Raw genomic sequence first — 24440 nt, 5'->3', positions numbered from 1 at the left:
TACTAATTTTACTCAGTTTGAGAACTAAGGTATGCCTGACCCCTAGGCATGGTAATTTCAATTGCTTTGTATGCTTGTGAGGGCTAAACAATGAATGAAAAAGACTGGAGAAGAACTGAGGCATTTGAACCATGGTATTGGAGAAGTACTATGGACTGTCAGGAGAACAAATAAATCTGTCTCGGAGGAAGTACAGCCAGAATGCTCCTTAGAAGCTGGGATGCCCAGCCTTCATCTCTCATACTTTGGACATGCTGTCAGAAGGGACCAGAACCTGGAGAAGGACATGACACTTGGTAAAGTAGAGAGTCAGTGAAAACAAAGGAAGACACCCAATGAGGATGGATTGCAAGAGTGGCAGCAACAGTGGGCTCAAATGTAACAATTACAAGGATGCTGCAGGACCAGACAGTGCTCTGTTCTGTTGTGCACAAGGTCACTATGAGTCGGAAGAGATTAGACGGGACCTAGATGCATTAAAACAACAACAACAACAACAACAACAAACACCTTATCTTTTAAAGGTGTGTATCAAAATGTCGATAAAATGATCTGACAACTAGGTTCTGTTAAAAAGACATCTGGTGGCTTACCAGGGGACTAAAGCAAAAATGTTGGGGGCAACAAGTAGAGGCTCATTATATTGTTCTCTCTACTTCATGTTTCTATTAAAAACAATGTTAAAGAAGTGGGGGAAGGAAGGGACATAAACATTTGCATTGTATGGACATTATTTGGATCCTGATTCAAATAGACTATTAAAAAACATTTATGAGACAATTGGGGCTGAGTATTGACTGGCTATCTGATGGTAATTTATGGGTCATTAATATTTTACACGGGATAATGGTTAAAAAAAAAGTTCTTATCTTTTAGAGATACAAACTGAAATATTTATGACATGACATGCTTTCTGGGATTTGCTTCAAAATAATCCAATGGATTAGGATGGGGGAATGAGTAGAGGTAGAGATGGTATAAAGATTGGCTATGGAGTCCTGGTATGGCGTTGTGGGTTAATGCACTGCACTGCAAGATTGGTCTGAACAGCAAGATCAGTGGTTCAAGCTCACCCACCATTCTTCAGAAACCCTATGTCGGGTTACTATTACTTAACAACAACATAAATTGAAAACGGTTGAAACCAAGAGAGTGCCTTATATCAATCTCTGTACTTGCGTATATGTTTAAAATTTTCCATTATAAAACATTTTTGAAAATTAATCTCTGCTTCTGGAGGTTAAGACAGTGGTTACTTTAAAGACTAAGAAGGGCTTCTGGGGTACTAGGAATGGTCTTTCTCTCGCACTGACTTGTTCACTTTGTGATAGCTCATCCATCTATGTATACGTTATGACTTGTGCACTGAAAAGTGAGCGTGTGCATGTATGTGTATAAAATACTTTTCAATAAAAAAGTATTTAAAACAAAGGCAGAAATCCGCTGTCATGCAAAGAGAAAATGCTCTGGCAGACCTTCAGGTACTCCAGTGATCGCTGAGAAAGCTATATTGAACAGAAAGGCAATGGAATACTTAAACCAGAATCTGGGGTGGCAGCAGTTATGTTGGGCGGCTGTTGTGAGCAGAAAAGAAATGGTGCCTGTGACCTGCCTAGCACTGAATGAAGGGCAAAAGCATTTTGTTCATGGTTTGTTGGGCCCTACGATGGCAGTGTAGCTATATCGTTATCACTACTGGTATCAATCAACACATCTCATTAGAAATACATTACCTTCATATAGGGGGTTGGGGGGCTATGGGGAGACTGGACAGATCTCCATTCGCTTTTCCCAAAAAACTCTAACAGAAAACTACTCGTAAGACAGAAGTGAGAAGGCACTTGCTCCCTAGAATGGCACTCCCCAATCCTTTCAAAAGAATACAGAACATTTCCTCCACTGTATTCATAAGGCATGAAGGTTAAATCACATCCACAAATCTAAGCTCCACCCCCACACTGGGCACCTTCGCACTCCTACACCCCACCTCACCTACCTCCTGCTCTCCAATGGGGCCAGGGGGAATTAATGCCTCATATCGTCCTCCTTCCACCTCCCAATCAGCGAGCCCTTATCAGGCACCTCACAGCCCTCCCAACCGCGACATCCAATCACAACGTTCCACATGCTGCGCGCATCCCAGCACCAGGAGCGCTTCCCGGAGGAACCCGTGCGGATACTCCCAGCAGGATTTGCAAAAGATTGAGCCTTTTCCGCAGAAGCCACACTGCCATCTGCTGCCTGGTCCCCAGCGACACAGCGAGAGGCACGCCTCCTCGGACCATTCCCTTCTGTCTCACTTCTCATTGCTATTACCCAAACCAAACATGCAAATAAAAATTAGGAAACACATGTAACAATACCACATAAGAGCCAAAAGCTTTTCTTTGTTTTTAAAGCGCAGCGGTAACAGATTTACATCCGACTGCTGTTGTTAGGTGCCTTAAGAGTGAGTTCCTACTCAATGTATAAGATTTCTGAGGAGCAGCTGGTGGGTTTGAACCGCTGACCCTGCCGTTAGCAGTCCAATGCCTATCTACAACATCACAATATTTACATGGTGTAGGAAGCATTCGTTTTAATAGTGTTACACTTTGAAAAGGTCTTTTGTCAAGCAGCTTGAGTTCAAATACCTAATTCACCTATTATGTGGTGGTGGTGGTGTGCTATAGCGCTGGTTCCAACTCACAGCGACCCAGCATAGCGTATCTGAGGCTGTAAATCTTAACAAGAGCAGAAAGTTTCATCTTTCTCGCGCGGTACCGCTGGTAGTTTCGAACTGCTGACCTTGAGGTTAACGGCCCGACTCATAACCACTATGCTACTCCTTCACCTGTTATATAGTGGGTAAAATCAAGAGGTCCACACACTCATATGTGTATCAACATATTTCTGGATATGTGTGTAATAAAACAGAAGCAGGCCTTCTCATCATCCCTAATTATACACACAGAAACCAAGGTTATGCGACCTAGCTGACAAGCAGTACAGCTGGGTTTTAACCCAGACATTCGCCTCCACGGTACAGATACTTTATATCACAGCACAAGGAACTCAAACCCCATTGCCACTGACTCCCAGTGACTGACGCTGCTGCTGTGTGTTGTCCACCTGGTTCCAACTCCCAGCAACCTTGATTAGGGTTTCCGGGAATTAAAACTTTTACGGGAGCACAAAGGCTCATCTTTCTCCCAGGAATATGAATGTTGTTGTAAGTGCCGTTGAGTTGGTTTCGACCCATAGCAACCCTGTATAGGGTTTCCAAGGCACGGCTGGTGAGCTTGAACCGCCAATCCTGAGGATCAAACTGACTTTTCAGTCCAGTGCATTAACCCACAGCAGCACTTAAAATATTTTATTAAGCTAAATTTGTGAAAGCTCATCACTGTGCTGTAGTTGTATAACAGAATACATGTATTTGAGGTAATGTACACTGAAGTATTGTTATTAAGTTGCTGCTAAGTGTTGTCAAGTCAGTTCCAACTCATAGCGACCCTGTATAGGGTTTCCAAGGAGCGGCTGGTGGGTTTCATCTGTCAGCCTTGTGGTTAGCAGCCCAATGCTTATCCTGCAGTGCCACATCAGGATTGAATTATTAAGGGGTACAAAACAAGCTCTCAAATGGTTAAAAAACAGTGTGTTCATTAATATATATAGAAAGAAAAAAAAAGAAAGTAAAAACAAATGAGTCAAAATGTCAATAATACCACATACAAATCTGGGTAAAGGGTATAAGGGGGCTTCAAAACATTTGAGTAAAAATTGAATTAAAAAAATAAAAGAATTTTTCCATGAACTTTTGAAGCCCCACTCATATTTAAGTGCTGTTTGCACAGTTCTTACAATTTTTTGTAAGTTTAAAATGATTTCCAAATTAAAAGTTTTTAAGTTACCTACATATGCCATTTATTACATGGCAGACAATCCTATTATCAAAACAAAACAAAACAAAACAAAAATCCTGTTTATATTAACAACATGAACTCCAGTTTACATAAAAACACAAAGTACTTTAAAATGACTCTTCCATAAATCAGTTTACCATGTAAACTGAGAGAAGAAAGCACTATGATTTGTTCAGAATTTACCAACAGTTGTTCACCAGTTTGCAAACAAAATACTGTCACTCATGAGACTGTTAGTCCTGGTATTTGAACTCGTGGAACTCACCTGTCTCCATCTGCACATACATCTGTCATGTTCACAGTGGTTCTACATTCAAGTGTAAGCATCTAGCCACTTCATCTTGTTGTGATTTGTTTTTAAGTATAGTTTTTCCTAAGCATTCATTTACATATTGAAATATGGATCATTTCTTTGTTATCAATGTTAGTTGCTGTCAAGTCAGCCCATAATTCATGGTGCACCACGGGATGCGTTTGTATCATGGCTAAGGAATTATATGGATTTTTAATAAAACAATACACACGTTATCTTATTTGTAAGTTGCATTTCAGGATAATAAGAGAAGGGCATTATAAGGTACTCATTATAAAAGGGCTATGTTGGTCATTTTTAGAATCAGACAGTAAGTTCCTTATGGAGAGGTACTTGGTTCAAACCTACCAACGGTTCTGCGGGAGAAAGATGAGCTAGTCTGCTTCTGTAAAGATTTGTAGCCTTGAAAAAAACTCTATGGGGCAGTTCTTCTCGGTCCTTTAGCCACAGAGTAGAACCATGAATTGGAATCAACTCAAGGGCAACATGTTTTTACAGTCACTTGCCTTCAGATCTTCCACAATTCTGTTTTGGCTGGTCCCTGCTGACACTCATTCCAGGGCTCACTAACAGCTCTGCTCTTGCAATTTACATCACTTCTTTGGAACCACAACACTGCTGCCACCATGGTAGCCACTACACACAGCTATAAAGAACTGTCCCCTGCACTTATGGGGAGAATTCATAAACATCGACTTTATCATTGACATAAACCGAACCAAAATAAAAAACCTAAGGGAAAAAATTAGATCAGCACTGGAATTGGTTCAAAGCTGACATCAGTCCCATAAAACTATAGCCAGTCGACTTACTTGGACTGCTGTCCCAATGACGTTATATTTGTTAAAGGACAGGAAGAACCAAGTCTAAAGAATGTACAATTTTCCAAGGGGCTCTTTAGGCCAGTGATGCCTTCCTTAGTTTTTAATAAAAGAGATGTTGCAATATCTCTGTGATATGACATAGGGAGCCCAGGAAGAAAGTATAATTAGGAGCCTACTGCCTAGGCAGATGTTAGCCAACTATGTTCTCTAAGTGCCTCATAAGAGATTATAAAACTGCTTTGAAGCTATCACTTGTAACATAATAGAGAAGAATCAAAGAGAGCGCTGAGACCATAAGAGGAGTTAAGAAAATGAAAAGACTGGCAATATAAAAAGATGAAAGTGTAAAATGTATTTTTCTCCACAGAGACTGTAAAACAGAGAAAGGAGCATGAAGACGAATCCTCATTATTCATGGATTTTGTATTTGTGAATTTGTCTACTCACCAGCATTGACGTGTACCCCTCAAATCAATACTTTTGGCAATCATTTGAGAACATGCACAGAGCTGCAAAAATGTGAGTCACCCAAAGCTCACATTCTACTTTGCCTTCTTGTTTCAGCTTCATATTATATAAACCTTGACATGGTCTATTTAGTGTGCCAAGCTTTCTCCATTGTGCTTTTTCTCGATGATTTTGCTGTTTAAAACAACCTCCAAGCATGGTGTTAAAGTTCTGTCTAATGTTCCTTAGTGCAAGAAGGCACTGTGATTTACCTTAGGGAAACACATGTTAAATAAGCCTCACTGGGGCATTAATTATAGCGCTGCTGGACATGAGCTCAATATTAATGAATTAATAATATATATTAAATCAGGTGTTTTCAAACAGAAAAACATATAAAACAAGGTTGTGTACTCATATTTATCAGTGGATAAAAATATGACCAAAGGGTCACAAAACTTCACTCTTTATTTTTGCTGGAAGCAATGGTTTGGTGTTCACTAATTTGGCACTCACAGAGTCTTTATGGAACACAAGTTCTGCGACCAACTGTATATGACAAGAATGAGAAAAGACAAGAAAGAACCGCTAATATAACTTAGGGCGACTACTTAAGGCAAATACGGAATCTCAGAAATTTACAGGCCACAGAAAATGATTTTGCCACCTGTGAAATTGCTGAATGCTTTTAACAACTCAGTGGATTATCATGAAAAGCTCTTGTATATACATCACAGAAGCATAAGATGATATAGATGTATCCCTGACTGAAAATGACACATACAATAGCCCGCCAGGTACCTACCAAGGTGACAGTGTTCTTTTTCTCTTGCTTCCCATTTCTGGCTGTCCACATATGCTGCAGAAAGGAGGCATCTTTTTCCTGAGGTAGAAGAAGACATTTTTCTCAATAGGCCTGGCTTCATAATCAGTTTATTTTACATGCTTGTCTTTATTGAACATCTTTGTCATAGTTTCAACTTATTGTTGTTGTTGTTGTTAAGTGCCGTCGAGTCGGTTCCGACCCATAGCGACCTTATTAGAGATCATAAAGATTCTACTAGTCTGGCACAACCAATATTGCAGAGCTCATAACTCAGTTCACAACAATATGCATTCAACCGCTAGAAAGTGGAAGATGCAGAAAAACTGTAATTTTTTCCAGTAATATGGTCAATTGCATGCTGGTAATTTTGTTCCTATAACTTCAGGGCTAGGATTCATTTATTTCCACTGAATTATAGCCTATGTGAGCCATAAAACTCCCTACCACAACCCAAAACAATTGCTGGACTGTTGTCTAGCTAATTATTAGAATGGTTTATAATCATTGGTGGTGGTTGTGTACCTTGGAGTTGGTTCCGACTCATAGCGACCCTGTATCGGGTTTCTGAGGCTGTAAATCTTTACGGGAACAGAAAGCCTTATCTTTCTCCCTTGGAACAGCTGGTAGTTTCGAACTGCTGACGTTGTGGTTAGTAACCCAACTCATAAGCACTATGCTACCAGAGCTTATTAGTCACTCCAAAACAAAACCCCCAAAAAGAGATGAAAGTCTGACTTGGAGCAGCATTGTTGTTGTTGTTAGGTGCCATCAAGTTGGTACCAACTCATAGCAACCCCACGCACAACAGAACTCAACACTGCCTGATCCTGGGCCAAACTCACAACTGCTGCCACGCTTGAGCCCATTGATGCTGCCACTTTGTCAATTCATCTCGCTCGGGGTCTTCCTCTTTTTCTCTGACCCTTCACCTTACCAACCATGATATCCTTCTCCAGCGACTGGTCACTCCTGACAATATGTCCCAAGTATGAGAGACGAAGTTTGGCCATCATGGTCTCCAAGGAACACTCTGGCTGGACTTCTTCCAACACAAACTTACCCCCATTTCACATAATGCAAGAGTAATACTTTATCCAGTAACTCACTACCCCACTATTAAGTAAGAGAAACTCAGTAAGCCAGTCAAATGTGGTGTAACACATAAGATGACACAGCTGTATTCCAATAAACATGAATTCAATGAATGAATGAGAAAGAATGACAACTTTATCAAAACTTGAAATGTTTGTGCTTCAGAAAACACCATCACCCACAGAATGGGAGAAAATATTTGCAAATCATTTATCGGATAAGAGACTCATATCCAGAATACATAAATTGCATTTACAACTCAAAAATACAAAGTCAAATAACCCAACTGAAAAATGGACAATGCAATCGAACAGACATTTCTCCAAAGAAGATACAAATGGCCAATAAAGCACATGGAAAGTTGTTTAGCAACATTAGTCATTAAAGAAATCTACAACAAAACCACTCTGAACTACCACTTCTTACTGATTAAAGCACTAAACCTATTGCCATTGAGTGGATTCCAACCCATAGTGACCCTACAGGGGAGAGAAACACTGCACCAGAGGGTTCCCTTGTAGGCATGCTCTGACTCCAATATATAAGACTGCTTTGGAAAAGTTTGCTCTCTTGCCCTGGATCTTGCAGAATCGTCTTACCTGATTCACCAGCTCCCACAGCCTCATGCAGCCACAGCGTGTGTTCTGACCTGCTCATTTGGGTTTCTCAGCTCCTGAGACTACGTAGGTGAGAAGATTCCTTCAGCTTGATCTCTGAACTACGGATTTGGGACTTGCCAGCCTCCACAGTTATGTGAGCCATTCCTTTTTTTTTTGGTTAAAACAATCCTTTATTGAACATTTTCTTTTGTAGTTCTTAACTTAGCTGGGCATTCCATAACACCATCATTGATGTTACCTGGGTAGCGGCTGTCAATGTTGTAGCCCAAAGAATCTCTTTAATAGTCCCTGAGAGTTCTCTGGCCAAAGACCGGTGTCATATCTGACGGGCAGTGTTGATAATCTTATCTAAAGTGATAGTTCCACTTTGCTTAATATTTTTCAGTTTCTTTCTGTCTCTGGGAGGTTCCTTGAGAGCTCTGATGATTGGGGCAGAGGCAGAAGGTACCATCTCAATCTGGGCCTGTCTGTTCTGAATGGTTAATTTCATCACACTCTTTAACCCCTTCCAGTCATCAGTTACCTTGGCAATGTCATTAGCAATCTTTTTTGAAGACAAATCCCGGGGGGCCAATCTTGGGGGCCGGAGCAGATGTAGCCCCAACTTCCCCATTGGTGCACCTCAGGTATACAACTTTGACCTCATTGGGGTCAAACTTGGGTGGCATGGCAGAGGCAGTGGGTGCCAGATAAACCCAGATGCAGGTTGATTAAACAAATTTGCACCTACACCTCCTCCGAGCCTAAAGACAAAAGTGTAAGGCATTTCTTTTGACAACTGTGAGTTTTGTGAGACATTGCAGAACCCTGGGACTTGAGGGAAGGGAGGATTGGTGATTGTTATCAACGACTATGAAGGGGTATAACATGTCAGAGAAGTAGAACAGTTGGGGTATCTTTAACCTCCAATTCATAGGGACCAGCTTTGTGCTGAAATTTTTTTTTTCTTTTCTTTTCACTTTAGCACTTTTATTTCTCCTTACCCAAGGCCATGTTGCTGGGGCCTAATGTTCGCACATGACAGTAGATAAACCAAAATTTGTTGTCATCTCAAGAGTTGAGAACTGTATACAAACACCATATATAAAAGAATGAATGAGTTTACAGGTTTAAATGCAAACCATCTTCCAACTCAAGGCAAGTAATAACCCATGGGGTTCCAGCGCTAGAACATCAGCTAAGAAAGGAAACTGGTCCCAAGGCTCAGATTCTTCCAACTCTGACAGGCATGCAAGACAGATATAACAACCGCTCCGGGCCACTTACCAACCAACCCTGCAGGTGTGATCCTGGAGCCATCAGCTCTTCGCATTAATACCCTGAACAGACTTGCCACAACTACGGACTTCTCCCCACCATGTCATCCCTTCACCTCGGCCGAGACCGATTCACACGCTCTAGGGGCTTAAATTAAAGATAGGTACAAGGTATTAAACACAGACCAAGGAAACAGGTAACTTGAATACAAGGTCAAAATCAGCAACAAGTGTTAGGATCCAGTGCTGCTGTTACCGAGATACAGGCTTCAAGGACAATTTCTTTTCAAAGGCTTCTTCCAGTTTCACGAGGCTAGCTTAAGATATGCGGTTTGTGGGCAAACCTGCACTAGGGTCATGTGGCAGGTGGTGGCACCTGCTGGCAGTCCGTCTAGAAGTATTTGCGGTGGATGATGGAGGGGCCTGTCTTACTCCCTGCTTGCTGATCTGCTGGAAGGTGGGCAGCGAGGCCAGGATGGAGCTGCCAATCCAGAGTACTTGCGTTCTGGAGGAGGAATGATCTTGACTTTCATGGTGCTGGGCGCCAGGGCCGTGATCTCCTTCTGCATCCGGTTGGTGATGCCTGGGTACATGGTGGTTCCGCCTGACAGCACCGTGTTGGCATACAGGTCCTTCCGGATGTCCACGTCGCACTTCATGATGGAGTTAAAGGTGGTCTCGTGGATGCTGCAGGACTCCATAACTGGGAAGGAGGGCTGGAAGAGCGCCTCCGGACACCGGAAGCGCTTGTTGCCGACGGTGATGACCTGGCCATCGGGCAGCTCTTAGCTCTTCTCCAGGGAGGACGAGGACACAGCGGTGGCCATCTCCGAAATCCAGGGCGGCGTAGCACTGCTTTTCCTCAATGTCGCACACGATCTCGCGCTGGGCAGTGGTGGTGAAGCTGCAGCTGCGCTCCATCAGGATCTTCATGAGGTAGTTGGTCAGGTCGCGGCCCACCAGGTCCAGACGCAGGAAGGCGTGTGGCAGGGCGTAGCCCTCGTAGATGGGCAGGGTGTGCGTGACACCGTCGCCCGAGTCCATGACGATGCTGGTGGTGCGGCCTGAGGCGTAGAGGGACAGCACAGCCTGGATGGCCACGTACATGGCGGGATTGTTGAAGGTCTCAAACATGATCTGGGTCATCTTCTCCCGGTTGGCCTTGGGGTTCAGGGGCGCCTCGGTCAGCAGTATGGGGTGTTCCTCGGGGGCCACGCGCAGCTCGTTGTAGAAAGTGTGGTGCCAGTTCTTCTCTATGTCATCCCAGTTGGTGACGATGCCGTGCTCGACGGGGTACTTGAGGGTCAAGATGCCCCTCTTGCTCTGTGCCTCGTCGCCCACGTAGCAGTCCTTCTGGCCCATGCCCACCATGACACCCTGGTGCCAGGGGCGCCCCACGATCGAGGGGCAGATGGCACGGGGGGCGTTGTTGCCCGCAAAGCCGGCTTTGCACATGCCGGAGCCATTGTCGATGACGAGCGCGGCGATCTCTTCTTCCATGACGACCCAAGGCCGAGTGGCAGCAGCAGCGAGCACAAGCAGAGAGAGGAGCGAAGGCAAAGCCAGTGGCGGAGACTGAGACGGTGCTGATTTTTGCAAAAGAAATTATTCATGCAACTTCCAAACTAGAATAAGGAGACTGTAAGAAAATATCAGATCCTGCCAAAAGAATCGGAGACATCAATTCACATAATCCATTCATAATTTACGGCAGAATTAGAAAACAACAACACTGAATCCCAATGTCTAAAACCTGGAAGATTTCTCCTTTCTGTGGGGAATAATGGCAGCCCTCTTCAAAGTGAACATGAGCTATTATTCTTCACATCTTCAAAAAAGATTCTATTTCCCTGTATCGATATAGAACATGGGAACACTGAATGGTTTAATATTAAGAAAGGTGTGCAACAGGGTTGTAGTCTTTCACCATACTTATTCAACCTGTATGCTGAGCAAATAATCCAAGAAGCTGGGTTCTATGAAGAAAAACGTGGCATCAAGATTGGAGGAAGACTCATTAACAACCTGCGATATGCAGATGATACAACCTTGCTTGCTGAAAGTGAAGAGGACTTGAAACATTTACTGATGAAGATCAAAGAGCACAGCCTTTGGTATGGATTACATCTCAATGTAAAGAAAAATCCTCATCACTGGACCAATAAACAATATTCTTAACAAGGGAGAAAAGATTGAAGTTGTCAAGGACTTCATTTTTCTTGGATCAATCATCAACATATCATAAAATCCAGATTTTCACATTATTTGCTCAGAATACAGACTGACTAAATATGAAGAAAGTATATAGTCCTGACACACACCTTTCCTGATTTTAAATCATTCAGTGCCCCCTTGTTCTGTTCAAATGACTGCCTCTTGGTCTATGTCGTGAGTTTCTCACGAACACAGTTAAGTATTCGGGAATACACATTATTCACAATGTTATCCACAGCTTGTCATGATCCACAGAGTTGAGAACCTTCGCATAGTCAAAAAGCACAAGTAAACATCTTTCTGGTATTGTCTGCTTCCAGCCATGAACCATCTAACATCAGTAATGATACTCCTCATTCCATGTCCTCTTCTGAATCCTGCTTGAATTTCTGTCCATGTACTATTGCAGCCATTTTTTAATTATCTTCAGGAAAATTTTACTTCGTGTGATGTTAATTATATCATTCAATGATTTCCACATTCCATTTGGGTCACTACTCTTTGGAATGGACACAAAGATGGCCAGGTAGGTGTCTTCCAATTTCTTGATATAGATATGAGCTCCTCTAGGCTGCATCAGTTTGCTGAAAGATTTCAAGGTATTCTGTCAGTTCCTGGAGCTTTGTTTTTTACCAGTGCCTTCGGTGACACTTGGACTTTTTTCAGTACCATCACTTGTTGATCATCTGCTACCTCTTGAAATGGCTGAACACAGACCATTTCATAGTGACTCTGTGTACCTTCCATTTTTTTTTTTTGTGCTTTCCACATCATTCAATATTTTAATAGAATTCTTCAATATTGCAAATCGAGGCTTGAATTTTTTCTTCAGTTCTTTAAACTTGAGAAATGCTGAGCATGTTCTTCCCTTTTGACTTTCTAACTCCAGGTCTTTGCACATTTCATTATAATGCTTGACTTTGTCTTCTTGAGTTGAGCTTTGAAATTTTCTGCTCAGCTCTTTTACCTCGTTTCTTCCATTCACTACACTGGAGAGCAAATTTAAGAGTCTCTTCTGACATCCATTTTGGTCCTTTCTTTCTTTCCTGTCTTTTATTAAACTTTTACTTTCTTCCTGTGTGATGTTCTTGATGTCACCCCACAACTTATCTGGTCTTTCATCATTAGTGTATAACGTATCAAATCTGTTCTTGAAATGGTCCCTAAATTCAGGTGGGATATGTTCAAGGTCATATTTTGGCTTCAGTGGAGCTATTTTCATTTTCTTCAGCTTCAGCCTGAACTTGTTGTTGTTGTTAAGTGCCATCGAGTTGGTTACGACCCATAGCAACCCCTGTACAGGGTTTCTGAGGCTGTATATCTTTACAGGAGCAGAAAGTCTCATCTTTCTCCTGCGGAGTGGCTGGTAGTTTCAAACTGCTGACCTTGCATTTTGCAGCCCGATTCGTAACCACTACGCTACCAGAAAGCAATTGTCAGTTCAACAATCAGTGCCTTGCCTTGCTTTGGCTGATAATATGGGTCTTTTCCACTATCTCTTGCAACAGATGTAGTCAGTTTGATTCCTGTGGGTTCCATCTGGTGAGGTCCATGTGCATAGTTGCCAATTTTGTTGTTTAAAAAATGTACTTGCAATGAATGAGTTGTTGGTCTTGCAAACTTCTGTCATAAGATCCCATCCCCAGCACCATTTCTATCATAAAGGCCATATTTTCCAATTACTAATCCTTCCTCTTTGTTTCCAATCATCAGTAATCATCAATGTAACTTGATTGCATATTTTATCAGTTTTAGACTCAAGAAGTTGGTAGAATTCTTCAATTTCAGCATCACTGGCTTTAGTGGTTGGTGGGTAAATTTGAGTAATAGTTGTATTAACTGGTCTTTCTTCCAATACATTAAGTTCTGACTCATAGCAACCCTGTATAGGGTTTTGTTTTGTTTTGTTTTTTTCAAAATTAGGAAGTGTTCAATTATATTATCAGTATTTTTTTTCTTTCTTTTCTTTAAATGTTTTATTGTGAATTATGTGATAGTTTACATGGGAGAACATTAGTTTTACATTCATTCTATCATATATCATCTCATTGCCATGGTTACAATCCCCTCCATGCAATCCTTCCCCAGTACCCCCCAGGTCTTCAGCACACAGTCGCTCTCCCTCTCTGGATCTAAAGTCTCCAGCTGCTCCATTGCTCCACATCATCATCTCTGGCTCCATTTCAGGCATCACTGCTTCTCTGGGTAGGGTCCCGCTCTTTGCTCTTCTCCCTTGATGGTCCTAGGGACCTCTGCTCCTAGACTGAAAGGTTAATCACTCCTCTCACAATCAGTCCTGATAACAATTATTCACTATTGTATCACAAGAGACCTGTCTGCATTTCATTGCATCAGCCCCGCCTAGACAGATTGAATACTACTCACTGAGATTCTACCTTCCTCTAGGCCCTCTGGATCTAGGTTCCCTCTTTAAAGCTTGTAGGCCAGTCACTTCTTGTCCTTGTAGCCCCCCGCCCCCCATTTTGGGTATCCAATGTCCAAGTTGCCCATCCCTGTCTGCTCTGTGTGTGGAGGGGGTGGGAATGATCCTTGCTGTAAGGACTTGTTCCCTCTTTTGAGCTACTGCTTCCATAGGTGTAGGTCAAGGTCTCAAATTGTATGAGAATACTTTTTTTTTTTTTTCTCCTCTTCTTTTTACTTCTGGTTGAGCACTGATCATCCAGTCATTGAAGCCAGGATAAGTGGGTATTATCTGCAAGTGTGGGTATTCTTATGTATATGCCCTTTCTTCTTATCAGCTGGACGCTTTACTCTCTACTCTAGTCCTCTGTGGCTATGTCACTGACTCTGGGCCCAAGAGTTCCCAGGTCTTGCAACACTGCTGGACAACCAGGTCTTCACCCGGGTTCACAGAAGTCTATTGAACGCTGCAGGCAGGCCTTAGCTCACCGCTTCATTGCTGTTTTTCCCTCACTTCCCCTTATCGGTGTCCAGCGTGTATAGGGTTTTCAAGGAGCGGCTGGTAAGCTTAAACCGCTGACCTTGCAGTGTGCATATCAATCAATTACAGATAGCATTATATTTCAAGATAGATTTTTGAATGTCCTTTTTGACAATGAATGTGACTCCATTCCTCTTCAATTTGTCATTCCTGGGAAAGCAAACCATATGACTCTGATTCAAAATGGGCAATACCAGCCCATATCAGCTCCTTATACTTAGGCTGCTGATTTTTATGCATTCCATTTCATTTTTTTACAACTTCCAATTTGCCTAGACTTTTACTACATACACTTCACATTTCTGAGTATTAATGCATGTCTGCAGTTATTTCTCATTTTGAGTTGTAACCCATCAGCTAATGAAGGTCCTGAAATCTTTACTCCATTTGTGTCATCATGGTCAACTCTTGAGGAGGCAGCTCCTTCCCAGCTGTATTTTGAGTGCCTTCCAACCTGAGGGGCCCATTTTCCAACCCTGTATCTGACAATATTCTGGTGCTCTTCATCATGTTTCAATAATTAATATTGAAAATCTGGTGCTAGCTGACAGTGTTCCACTGCTGTTTATAAGGTTTTCAGTGGCTAACCATTAAGAAGTAGTTCACACCTCCTTCTTCTTAGTGTGTCTCTCTCTATCTGGAAGCTCAGCTGGAACCTGTCCACCATGGGTGATCCTGCTGGTATTTAAAGCACGCTGGCATAGCTTCTAGCACTACATGCAAGCCACCACAGTACAAGTTGACAGATGAGTGGTGGTGAACTTATTTCTCCCCTAAAATATGTGTCAGTTTGGACAGAGAAGGAAAGATCTGTTACACCAAGCAAGAAGAGCAAGGAGTGGAGTGTGTCCTTTGACCTGGAATACCTGTACTGTGAAGTTCCTCCGTCTATGGAAAGAATGATGTCAAAGAACAAAGCAATCTGTATTAGAAGAAATACAGCCAGAACGCTCCTTGGAAGCCAGGATGGCCAGACTTTGTCTCTCATATTTCACACATATTATCAAGAGGGATTAGTCCCTGGAGAAGAGTATCATGGTTGATAAAGTGGAGGGTCAGAGAAAAAGAGGAAGACCCTCAACTAGATGGATTGGCACAGTTGCAGTAGCAATGGGTTTGAGCTTAGCAATGATTGTGAAGTTGGTGCAGGACCAGGCAGTGTTTTGTTCTGTTGTGCAAAGGGTCACTATAAGTTGGTGCAGACTCGATGGCACCTAACAACAAAAAACATGCAGAGGTGGGAAACACCTCTCTAAATCATTTGATCTAGTCCTGCAAACTCAACTGCAGTTCCAGCTACTGCATTATTGTTGCTTTTAAGTGCCATCAAATCGGTTCTGACCCATCGTGACCCTGTATAGGGTTTCCAAGGAGCAGCTGGTGAGCTTCAACCACGAACTTGTGGTTCAAACTGAATTTGCAGTCCAGTGCATTAACCACACCAGGACTCCAGCCAATGTTGTTGTTGTTAAGTGCCATTGAGTCAGTTCCGACCCATAGCGACCCTGTATAGGGTTACCAAGGAGCAGCTGGTGAACTTGAACTGCCAATCTTGCAGTTTAAACAGCTTTACAGTCTGGCGCATTAACCCTACAGCACCACACCAGGACTCCACCCATCATACTAGGGGTGAGTTATGCAGATGATACAATCTTGCTTGATGAAAGTGAAGAGGACTTAAAATATTTACTGATGAAGATCAAGGGCACAGCCTTTGGTATGGATCTCAATGTAAAGAAAAAAATCCTCACCACTGGACCAATAAACAACATTCTTATCAATGGAGAAAAGATTGAAGTTGTCAAGGACTTCATTCTTCTTGGATCAACTATCAACACTCCTGGAAGCAGCAGTCAAGAAATCAAATCACGTCTTGCTGCACAAGACCTTTTTAAAATGTTGAAGAGGAAAGCTGTCAGCTTGAGGGCTATGGTGCACCTGACCCAAGCCATGGTATTTTCAATAACCTCCTATGCATACGAAAGCTAGACAGTAAATAAGGAAGACGGTAGAATAATTGATGCTTTTGAGTTATGGTGTTGGAGAATATTGAAAATGGCATGGACTGACAAAAGAACAAACAGATCTGTGTTGGAAAAAGTGCAACCAGAGTACTCCTTGAAGGTCAGGATGGCCAAACTTCATCTCACATACTTTGGACATATTGTCAGGAGGAACCAGTTGCCGGAGAAAGATATCATGTTTGGTAAGGTGGAGGGTCAGTGCATGGCAACAATTGTGAGTTTGGCCCAGGATCAGGCAGTGTTTCATTCTGTTGAGTTGGTACCGACTCGGTGGCACCTAACAACAATGAAATGTTTGACCAAATATAGCAGGCTAATTTTTAAGTTGACAATTTTGCATGGCCCATGAATGATGTTTTAAATGTTGTCAGAAAAAACGTTTCCCACCTCTGACCTAATTTGTATCATGAACTATATTCAACAGCTAGGTCAACCAGCTAATCCTTAGACACTTTGTGGACCAACAATGAGGTTTCACATTGAAATTGAATGATTTTAAGAAGCATGAGCAAAAAGTTTGTGCTGCTTTTTTATAGGGAAATAGGATGGAAAGAAGAACGGTTGAATGGACATTCAAAATAGTGACTATCATTACAACACTTTAGGATTACTTTTCAGCATTATGTGTTTAATATTATTACAAATTTGGCTTCTGTAAATACTTTTTGAAAACTTTCCTATTCAGGGTTTCCAACCAGGTCTTTCTGGTTTGACCCCCTGCTGAGGATTTGCTTTCCCACCCAGATATATAGAATCATAATAGCCTGGGGATATGGTTAAAACCTAGATTCTGATTCAGTAAAGTGCCCTTTGCTGCTAATGAGAGGTCAGTTGTTTGAAGCCACCCAACCGCTCCACAGGAGAACTGTGACAGTATGTTTCTTTAAGATATTCAGCTTTGGAAAACCTCTGGGTATTTGTAAGGTTGTTAGGAGGAGCTCTGATAGCGTAGTGGTTACGAATCGGGCTGCGAACCTTAAGGTCAGTGGTTTGAAACTACCAGCCGATCCGCGGGAGAAAGATGAGGCTTTCTACTCCCGTAAAGATTTACACCCTCGGAAACCCTGTACAGGGTTGCTATGGGTTGGAACCGACTCGACGGTACTTAACTTAACTAGGAGGTGTGGTACTATAGGATCAGCAATGGACTTTGAACCACAAGGTCAGCAGTTCAAACCCACCAGCTGCTTCTCCTCAAAAACCCTATTCAGGGTCATTATGAGTTGAAAGCAACTCAAAGGCATTTAACAACAACAAGTAGGGTGGAAAATCAAATTCTCAGGAAGGGGTAAAACTGTGATGAAAAGGCTTTGGTTTTCATCAAATGTTGAGTGGACTGCTTTTCAACTGGGATATCAAAGTACTTTGTTGTTGTTACCTGCCATCGAGTCGGTACTGACTCCTAGCGACCCTATGCACAACAGAACGAAACACTGCCCGATATTGGGCCAACTTCACAATTGTTGTCACACTTGACCCATTGATGCTGCCACTTGGCCAATCCATCTCGTTGGGGGTCTTCCTCTTTTTCTCTGACCCTCTCCCATACCAAACGTGATATCCTTCTCTAGCGACTGGTCCCTCCTAACAATATGTCCGAAGTATGAGAGTAAATCACATGGTTGTCAGATTCAAAATGGTCAATAACAGTCCATTTCAGCTTACTAATGCCTAAGATATCAATGTTTATGCATTCCATTACATGTTTGACAATTTCCAATTTTCCTAGATTCATACTTCATGTATTCCATGTTCCGATTATTAATGGGTGTTTACAGCTGTTTCTCTTCATTTTGAATTGTGCCCCATCAGCAAATGAAGGTCCCGTGGGCTTTTCTCCCACAGGCTTTACTCCATTTGCAGTATCAAGGTCAACTCTCCTTTGAGCAGGCAGCTGGTCCCCAGTTGCATTTTGGAAGGTACAACCTGAGGGGCTCATTTTTCCAGCACTGTATCTGACTGTGTTTCTCTGCTCTTCATAAAGTTTTCAGTGACTAAATATTCGGAAGTAGTTCGACTCTCCTTCTTCCTGGTCTGTCTTTGTCTGGATGCTCATCTGAAACCTGTCCACCATGAGTGACCCTGCTGGTATTTAAAATACCGGAAGCAAAGCTTCCAGAATCACAGCCACTCAGAAGCCACCACAATAAGACAAACTGGCAGACGAGTTGTTGTTAAGTGTTGTCAAATCAGTTTCAATTAATAGCGACCCTGGATAGGATCTGGTAGCCTAATGGTTACAAGTCGGGCTGCTAACCTCAAGGTCAGCAGTTCGAAACTACCAGCGGTTCCGCAAGAGAAAGATGAGGCTTTCTGAGCCTGTAAAGATCTCCAGCCTGGGAAAGCCTATGCAGGGTAGCTATGAGTCAGAACTGACTCCATGACACACCACCACCACCCCATAGGGTTTCTGAGGCTGTAACTGTGGGGAACAGCCAGTCTCATCTTTCTCCCGCCAAAGTGTTTCGTTGTTTTTGAAAGTGCCGAGTTTCCAAAAGCAACTGGTGGGTTTGAACCACCAACTTTGCGGTAAGCAGTCCAGTTCTGATCCTACAGAGCCACACCTGGACTCCAGACATTAATTACCATTTATGATCTACACGTGGCAATCTGTAGCAAAGTCGATCAAAAGGGGCTCCCAAGGTCATTGGGCAAATAGAGATTGCTGTTAAGCGTAGCGAGTCAATTCCGATTCAAAGCGACCCTGTATAGGATTTCCGAGGAACGGTTGGTGAGCTTGAAACGCCGACCTTGAGGTTCAATGCGACCTTGCAGCCCAGCGCATTAACTCACAGCGCCACACCACAGTGGGATTGGAAGCCGAAAAATGCTTCGATGAAGTATGGACTAGGGTCCAGCCAAGTGTACGTGTGTGTGTTGGGGGACCACGGGGAAGGTTTATCTGACCCCCTACCAAGCACACGACCCAGTCAGTAGATCATACAAAGAGTCCCTCATACTATAACCTTCCTTTGCTCTTCACGTCATTGAACAAGCTGCCATGATTACACCGGGGAGGAAATGTCAGAGACTTTACCTCCCCTTTCTGTGCTACATACATATAACCCCATTTGGCTTCTCAAGCAACCAGACATCAGGTCCACTTCCTGTCTCCTTTTACAAAAGTAACAGAGTAGTCAGGCCCTAATGACGCAGCCCCACCAAAGTAGCAGCCACCAACCTGCGGGGAAGACACAAGGCAAAGACACTTTCCGCGCCAGGAGTATCCCGCGCCGCACTATGGGGGTCGCCATGTTGGAATGTACCAAGAGGAAGACTGTTCCGGGGGTTGTGGGCAGAGGAAGGGGTAGGGTTATAGGCCGACTTCCCCGGGCGACCGGAGTTGGACGAATCCGTTTCTGCGTTCTTGTTTGCAGAGCCGAGACTCCGTCCCCCTTCCCGGCTCCCGCAGTTGGTACGGCCCAGGACAGCATGGCTGCTGCATATCAGCCTTCTGAGCGAATCTTGCTACGGACGCAGCGAAGTTGGGTACATCCCTTGGTGGGCGGCTCCGGTTCCACTTGTTATCGGTGCCCTCTTGGAGGTATCGCGGCCCCCAGGCCTGGTGGGCAAATCGCAGAAGGAGGGGAGGGGGATGGGAGAGACGGTATTGTTAGAGTCCCACGGACATAACTTTGGACGAATAACCCCAGCGTGTTTAGGTCGCTCTCTGACCTGGAGCTGCCGGGCTTGTAACTCTCTTGGTTGCGCCTGGGTGTTGTGGACACTCGCGTTCCTCAGGACGGAAAGACCGCTGGGCTGAGTTGTTGACCTTGAGACTCAGATAAGACGACATTATTCTCTGGGACCCCCTGGCTTTCATGAATACTTTTCAGCAGGTTTGGGTACAGAGGTCTTGTAATGTGCCGCCGAGTCGGTTTCTACTCCCCTGTTTAGGGCTTCCGAGGGTTTGAACCTCTGACCTTGTGGTTCACAGGCCAGTGCTTGTCCCACAGTGCCACACCAGGGTCCCTCAGATAAAACGACACAATTCTCTAGGACCCCTTGACTTTCATGGGAGTAATTTTCTGTAGATTTGGGGAACAGGGATTTTAGATGCCCCAAAAGTCACAGCACAACAGCTAGCATCGTTAACATTCCTGAACATGTGTTCTCACTTATAAAATGATTCTTTAACATTCTTAGTTAAACGTTGTGTCAGACATTGCTTTAAGACATTTTACTTACAGGTGAGTATGTAAGTGTACGACTTACCAGTATTCCAGTTGTGATGAACCACATCATCTGTTTTTGTGTGTATACATCTTACCTGTTATTAATGTCCATGTCTGTATGTATTAAAGTATGATACCTGTTAGTTTATATGTAATGTTTCCAGCCCCCAAAGAGATAAAGATAAAGATTGGATTGATAAAGATAACAATAATAAAGGATAATAATAATGAACACTTAAAAAAAGAAGTACTCAACTAACATCACACTGAGGGAGTCCTCAAAATGGAACCCCATCATTCGGGCACTAACTGTAGTTTTTGTTTTTTTAAATGCCCTTGTTACCCCTTAACTGGCTGGTGAATATCTATTCTTCAAATCCCAACTTCCTATCAATTCTCTTCCCTACACAGCTAATCACTAATCTCTTACTACTACTCTGCTTTGTACAGATCTATTGCTGCATTTATCACTGCTACTCTAATTTAGTCCTAGTGTGGCGCTGTGGGTTAATGCACCAGACTGCAAAGCTGTTTGAACTGCAAGGTTGGCGGTTCAAGCTCACCACCTGCTCCTTGAAAACCCTATACCGTGTCTCTATGAGTCAGAACCGACTTGACTGCACTTAACATCTCTATAACTTACTTATTTGCATGCTTATTTTTATTCAAAACTGAATTTCTGATGTCTTGTTCACTCGCATATCTTTAAGACTAGTACAGCATCTGTTCTATACTTGCTATGTGTCTTTGAGTGGATTCCAGCCTACTTGTAGCAACCCTATAGGACAAAGTAGAATTGCCCCATAGGGCTATCTAGGCTGTCTTCTTACGAGAGCAGATTTTGAGGTCTTTTCTCTGGTGTAGCCACTGGTTAGCTCAAATTGCTATCCTTTCACCCTATACAAGGTCGCTATGAGTCTGAAGTGAATCAAAAGCATTTAACAACCGTTTGTGTATGTATATATGTGTGTGTGTATATATATATAGATATAGATATATAGATATATAGAAGGTCTGTGGTTCAAGCTCAACAGCTGCTCCTTGGAAACCCTATACAGGGTTGCTATTGGTTGGAATCAGGTTGCTAATATCACGGTCAGCAGTTTGAAACTACCAGCGATTCCATGGGAGAAAGATGAGGCTCTCTGTTTTTGTAAAGATTTACAGCCTTGGAAACCTTTACAGGGTTGCTATGAAAGGGAACTGATTCCACAGCACATAACTACCACCATCATATATATATATCATATATACAGAGAGAGATACACACATGTGCATACACGTACACATGACAGTAAGTAAAAAAGTATTACTACAAAATCAGAAACCTTTCCAACAGAAATATCAAAATGAGGAGCTATTGATTTTGAACGTATCTTTCATCTAAGTCTATACACATCTGAAGGAGGTATTTCCATTTCTCTAAGGAATTCTGTGTTCATCCATTTTTACCTCATCAAAAGAGCAATTGTGGAACTGTAGGTACACAAATCCTGTGCCTTTGAAATGTTTAGTTGGATGAACCAACAGAAGTCTAAAGGGGCAAGATCAGGGCTGAGGGTGAATGGGGTAAGGTTTTCTACCAAAATTTCTGTCGGACAGCCCTTGCTACACTCAAGAAATAAGCAGATGCCTTGTTGTGATGTAAGAAAAATGCCTTGTGCAACTTTGCTGGCCTTTTTCACACCAATGCAGTTTTAAAAGTTTTTAAAACGTCTTTTTAATAGTCCCCCATGATCATCCTTCAAGAAAATCTTTCAGGCTTACCCCTTGGGAATCTCCAAAAAGCAATTGCCATAACCTTCTGAACTTCCTTTTCTCGGCCTTGAATTTAGTTGGCCAAGCAGATCCCCTCAGAATCCACTATTTTGATGGTCCCATTTTAAATACACCCTAACAAGATGGTCCCATTTTAAATACACCCTAAGAGGAGCTCTGGTAGCGTAGTGGTTACGAATCGGGCTGCGAACCTTAAGGTCAGCAGTTCGAAACTACCAGCCGCTCCGCGGGAGAAAGATGAGGCTTTCTACTCCTGTAAGGATTTACACCCTCGGAAACCCTGTACAGGGTCGCTATGGGTCGGACCCGACTCGATGGCTCTTAAAAACAACAACAAAAAAAACAAAACAAGACTAAGACAAATTACTGAAAGAACTTGTCTGCAGCCATCCACTGATCACAATGATGTATTTGGACACATTTTGTTTGTAATAAGCCTAATCATATACGAACTGGAGCCCTAATAACTATACTGTTTAACTTACCCTTCTATGTACAAGAGGACTGTGAAAAAATTCCATTGTCTCTCAATTCCGTTTTTCCATAAATGTTGTTAAGTCCCTTTGTATATCACACATACATACAAAATTACCTGGCTGAGGATTTGCATACTTTGGTAGTTTGGAGATGTTTCTTCCCATCAGCATTGGTGTCTGAAACCCTGTTGTTATAAACCTTTTTGTTGTTAAGTGCCCTTGAGTTGGTTCTGAACTATAGCAACCCTGTATAGGGTTTTTGAGAAGCAGCTGGTGAGCTTGAGCCATTGACCTTGTGGTTCAAAGCAACCTTGCAGTCCAGCGCATTAACCTACAATGCCACACCCGGACTCCATACCCTGGCTAGATGGGGTATAATATATGGAATATATGGAGATGAGGTTATTAGTTCATTAAAAAAATAAAGTCAAATCCTACTTGTGTTATTTGTTAAGTATAAAACAATCAAAATTACCTTTTTTTCTTTTCTTTGCTTAATTTCTAGCTAAAAGACACCTACTCACAGAAAATATTGTGAAATTAAAAGAATTTCAGCATAAGAAGGTGGCTATTGCACATAATCTCCCTGGCACCAAAGGTAATAGAGTCTACTTTGTTAATTTCATTGAGCTGTCATCTAAATTTCCTCTGTCTTTTTCCTATTCAGCGTCTCCCTCAGTGAACTTTAAATCCCAGAAAAAAAATCAAGCATTTATTTTGACTTTCCTAATCTTATGTGGCGCTGTGGATCAGCACTGGCCTGCACATCACAAGGTCGTCAGTTCAAATTCACCAGCTGCTCTTCGGAAACCCGATACAGCATCGCTATGAGTCTGAGCCGTCTCCATGGCACTTCTCAACAATCAACAAAAATCAAGCCTTATATTCACTTTGCATCTCATTCACTATTATTTCAGAGTCTACAGCTCTCCTCTTCACTCCTTATCCCAAGAGCTCAGGAAGAAACTCTAAAGTTAGTGCTGTATCCAGTCCTCTTTATGTCTTTGCCACTCAAAATGTGGTTTGAGGACCAGCAGCACACTCTTGGCCTTAGAAGTTGATAAATATGCAAAACCTTTTGACCTAGACAATCCGTATTCCTAGTAAATCTTGAGAAGGACTGGCCTGAGCTGGCTGACTTTCAAAATCTTTTGATGTAATTCTCAGTTAAAAAAAATATATTTTACGTTGTAACCCCAGTACACACATACTTAATTATAAAGTATGTGTGTACAAGAGTCCTATGATGTTATATTTTGATATTTCCTGTTCCAGGCTAGAAATTCAATAGGATAAAACAAAGATTTCCTTAAAATTTAGAAGGAACTTGCCTGGCATGAAATCTAGGATTTGCTTGGAAAAAATCCAATGGGGTTAGGAAGGATGATGGTGGTGGTGATGTGCCGTGGAGTCGGTTCCAACTCATAGTGACCCTGTACAGGGTTTCCGAGGCTTTAAATCTTTATGGGAGCAGAAAGCCTCATCTTTCTCCTGCGGAACAGCTGGTAGTTTTGAACTGCTGACCTT

At 42.6% G+C, this 24440-nt stretch overlaps 2 protein-coding genes and 2 pseudogenes across 2 annotated transcripts in view; 1 reads left to right on the top strand and 3 right to left on the bottom strand.

The window, feature by feature from the left end:
• MRPS27 (mitochondrial ribosomal protein S27) overlaps window positions 1-6370 on the bottom strand; it is a 113421-nt gene extending 107051 nt beyond the window's left edge. The window contains exon 1 of the mRNA XM_006875277.1: window positions 6295-6370. The gene's annotated coding sequence lies outside the window, so the exon portion shown is untranslated. The remainder of the gene's footprint in view (window positions 1-6294) is intronic.
• Window positions 6371-8197: 1827 nt separating this feature from the next.
• On the bottom strand, window positions 8198-8695 carry LOC102834142 (annotated as a pseudogene).
• A 943-nt stretch (window positions 8696-9638) lies between these two features.
• LOC102833755 lies at window positions 9639-10786 on the bottom strand (annotated as a pseudogene).
• A 9126-nt stretch (window positions 10787-19912) lies between these two features.
• The window catches only part of LOC102833373 (pentatricopeptide repeat-containing protein 2, mitochondrial-like), a 48789-nt gene continuing 44261 nt past the window's right edge, over window positions 19913-24440 (top strand). Inside the window, exons 1-2 of the mRNA XM_006875276.1 lie at window positions 19913-20027; window positions 23419-23511. Coding sequence (XP_006875338.1) covers window positions 19916-20027; window positions 23419-23511 — 205 coding nt within the window. The 5' untranslated portion in view covers window positions 19913-19915. The remainder of the gene's footprint in view (window positions 20028-23418; window positions 23512-24440) is intronic.

The sequence above is a fragment of the Chrysochloris asiatica genome, unplaced genomic scaffold (genome assembly GCF_000296735.1).
Source record: "Chrysochloris asiatica unplaced genomic scaffold, ChrAsi1.0 scaffold00316, whole genome shotgun sequence".
NCBI lineage: Eukaryota > Metazoa > Chordata > Mammalia > Afrosoricida > Chrysochloridae > Chrysochloris > Chrysochloris asiatica.
This window is presented reverse-complemented; position numbering and strand designations above follow the sequence as displayed.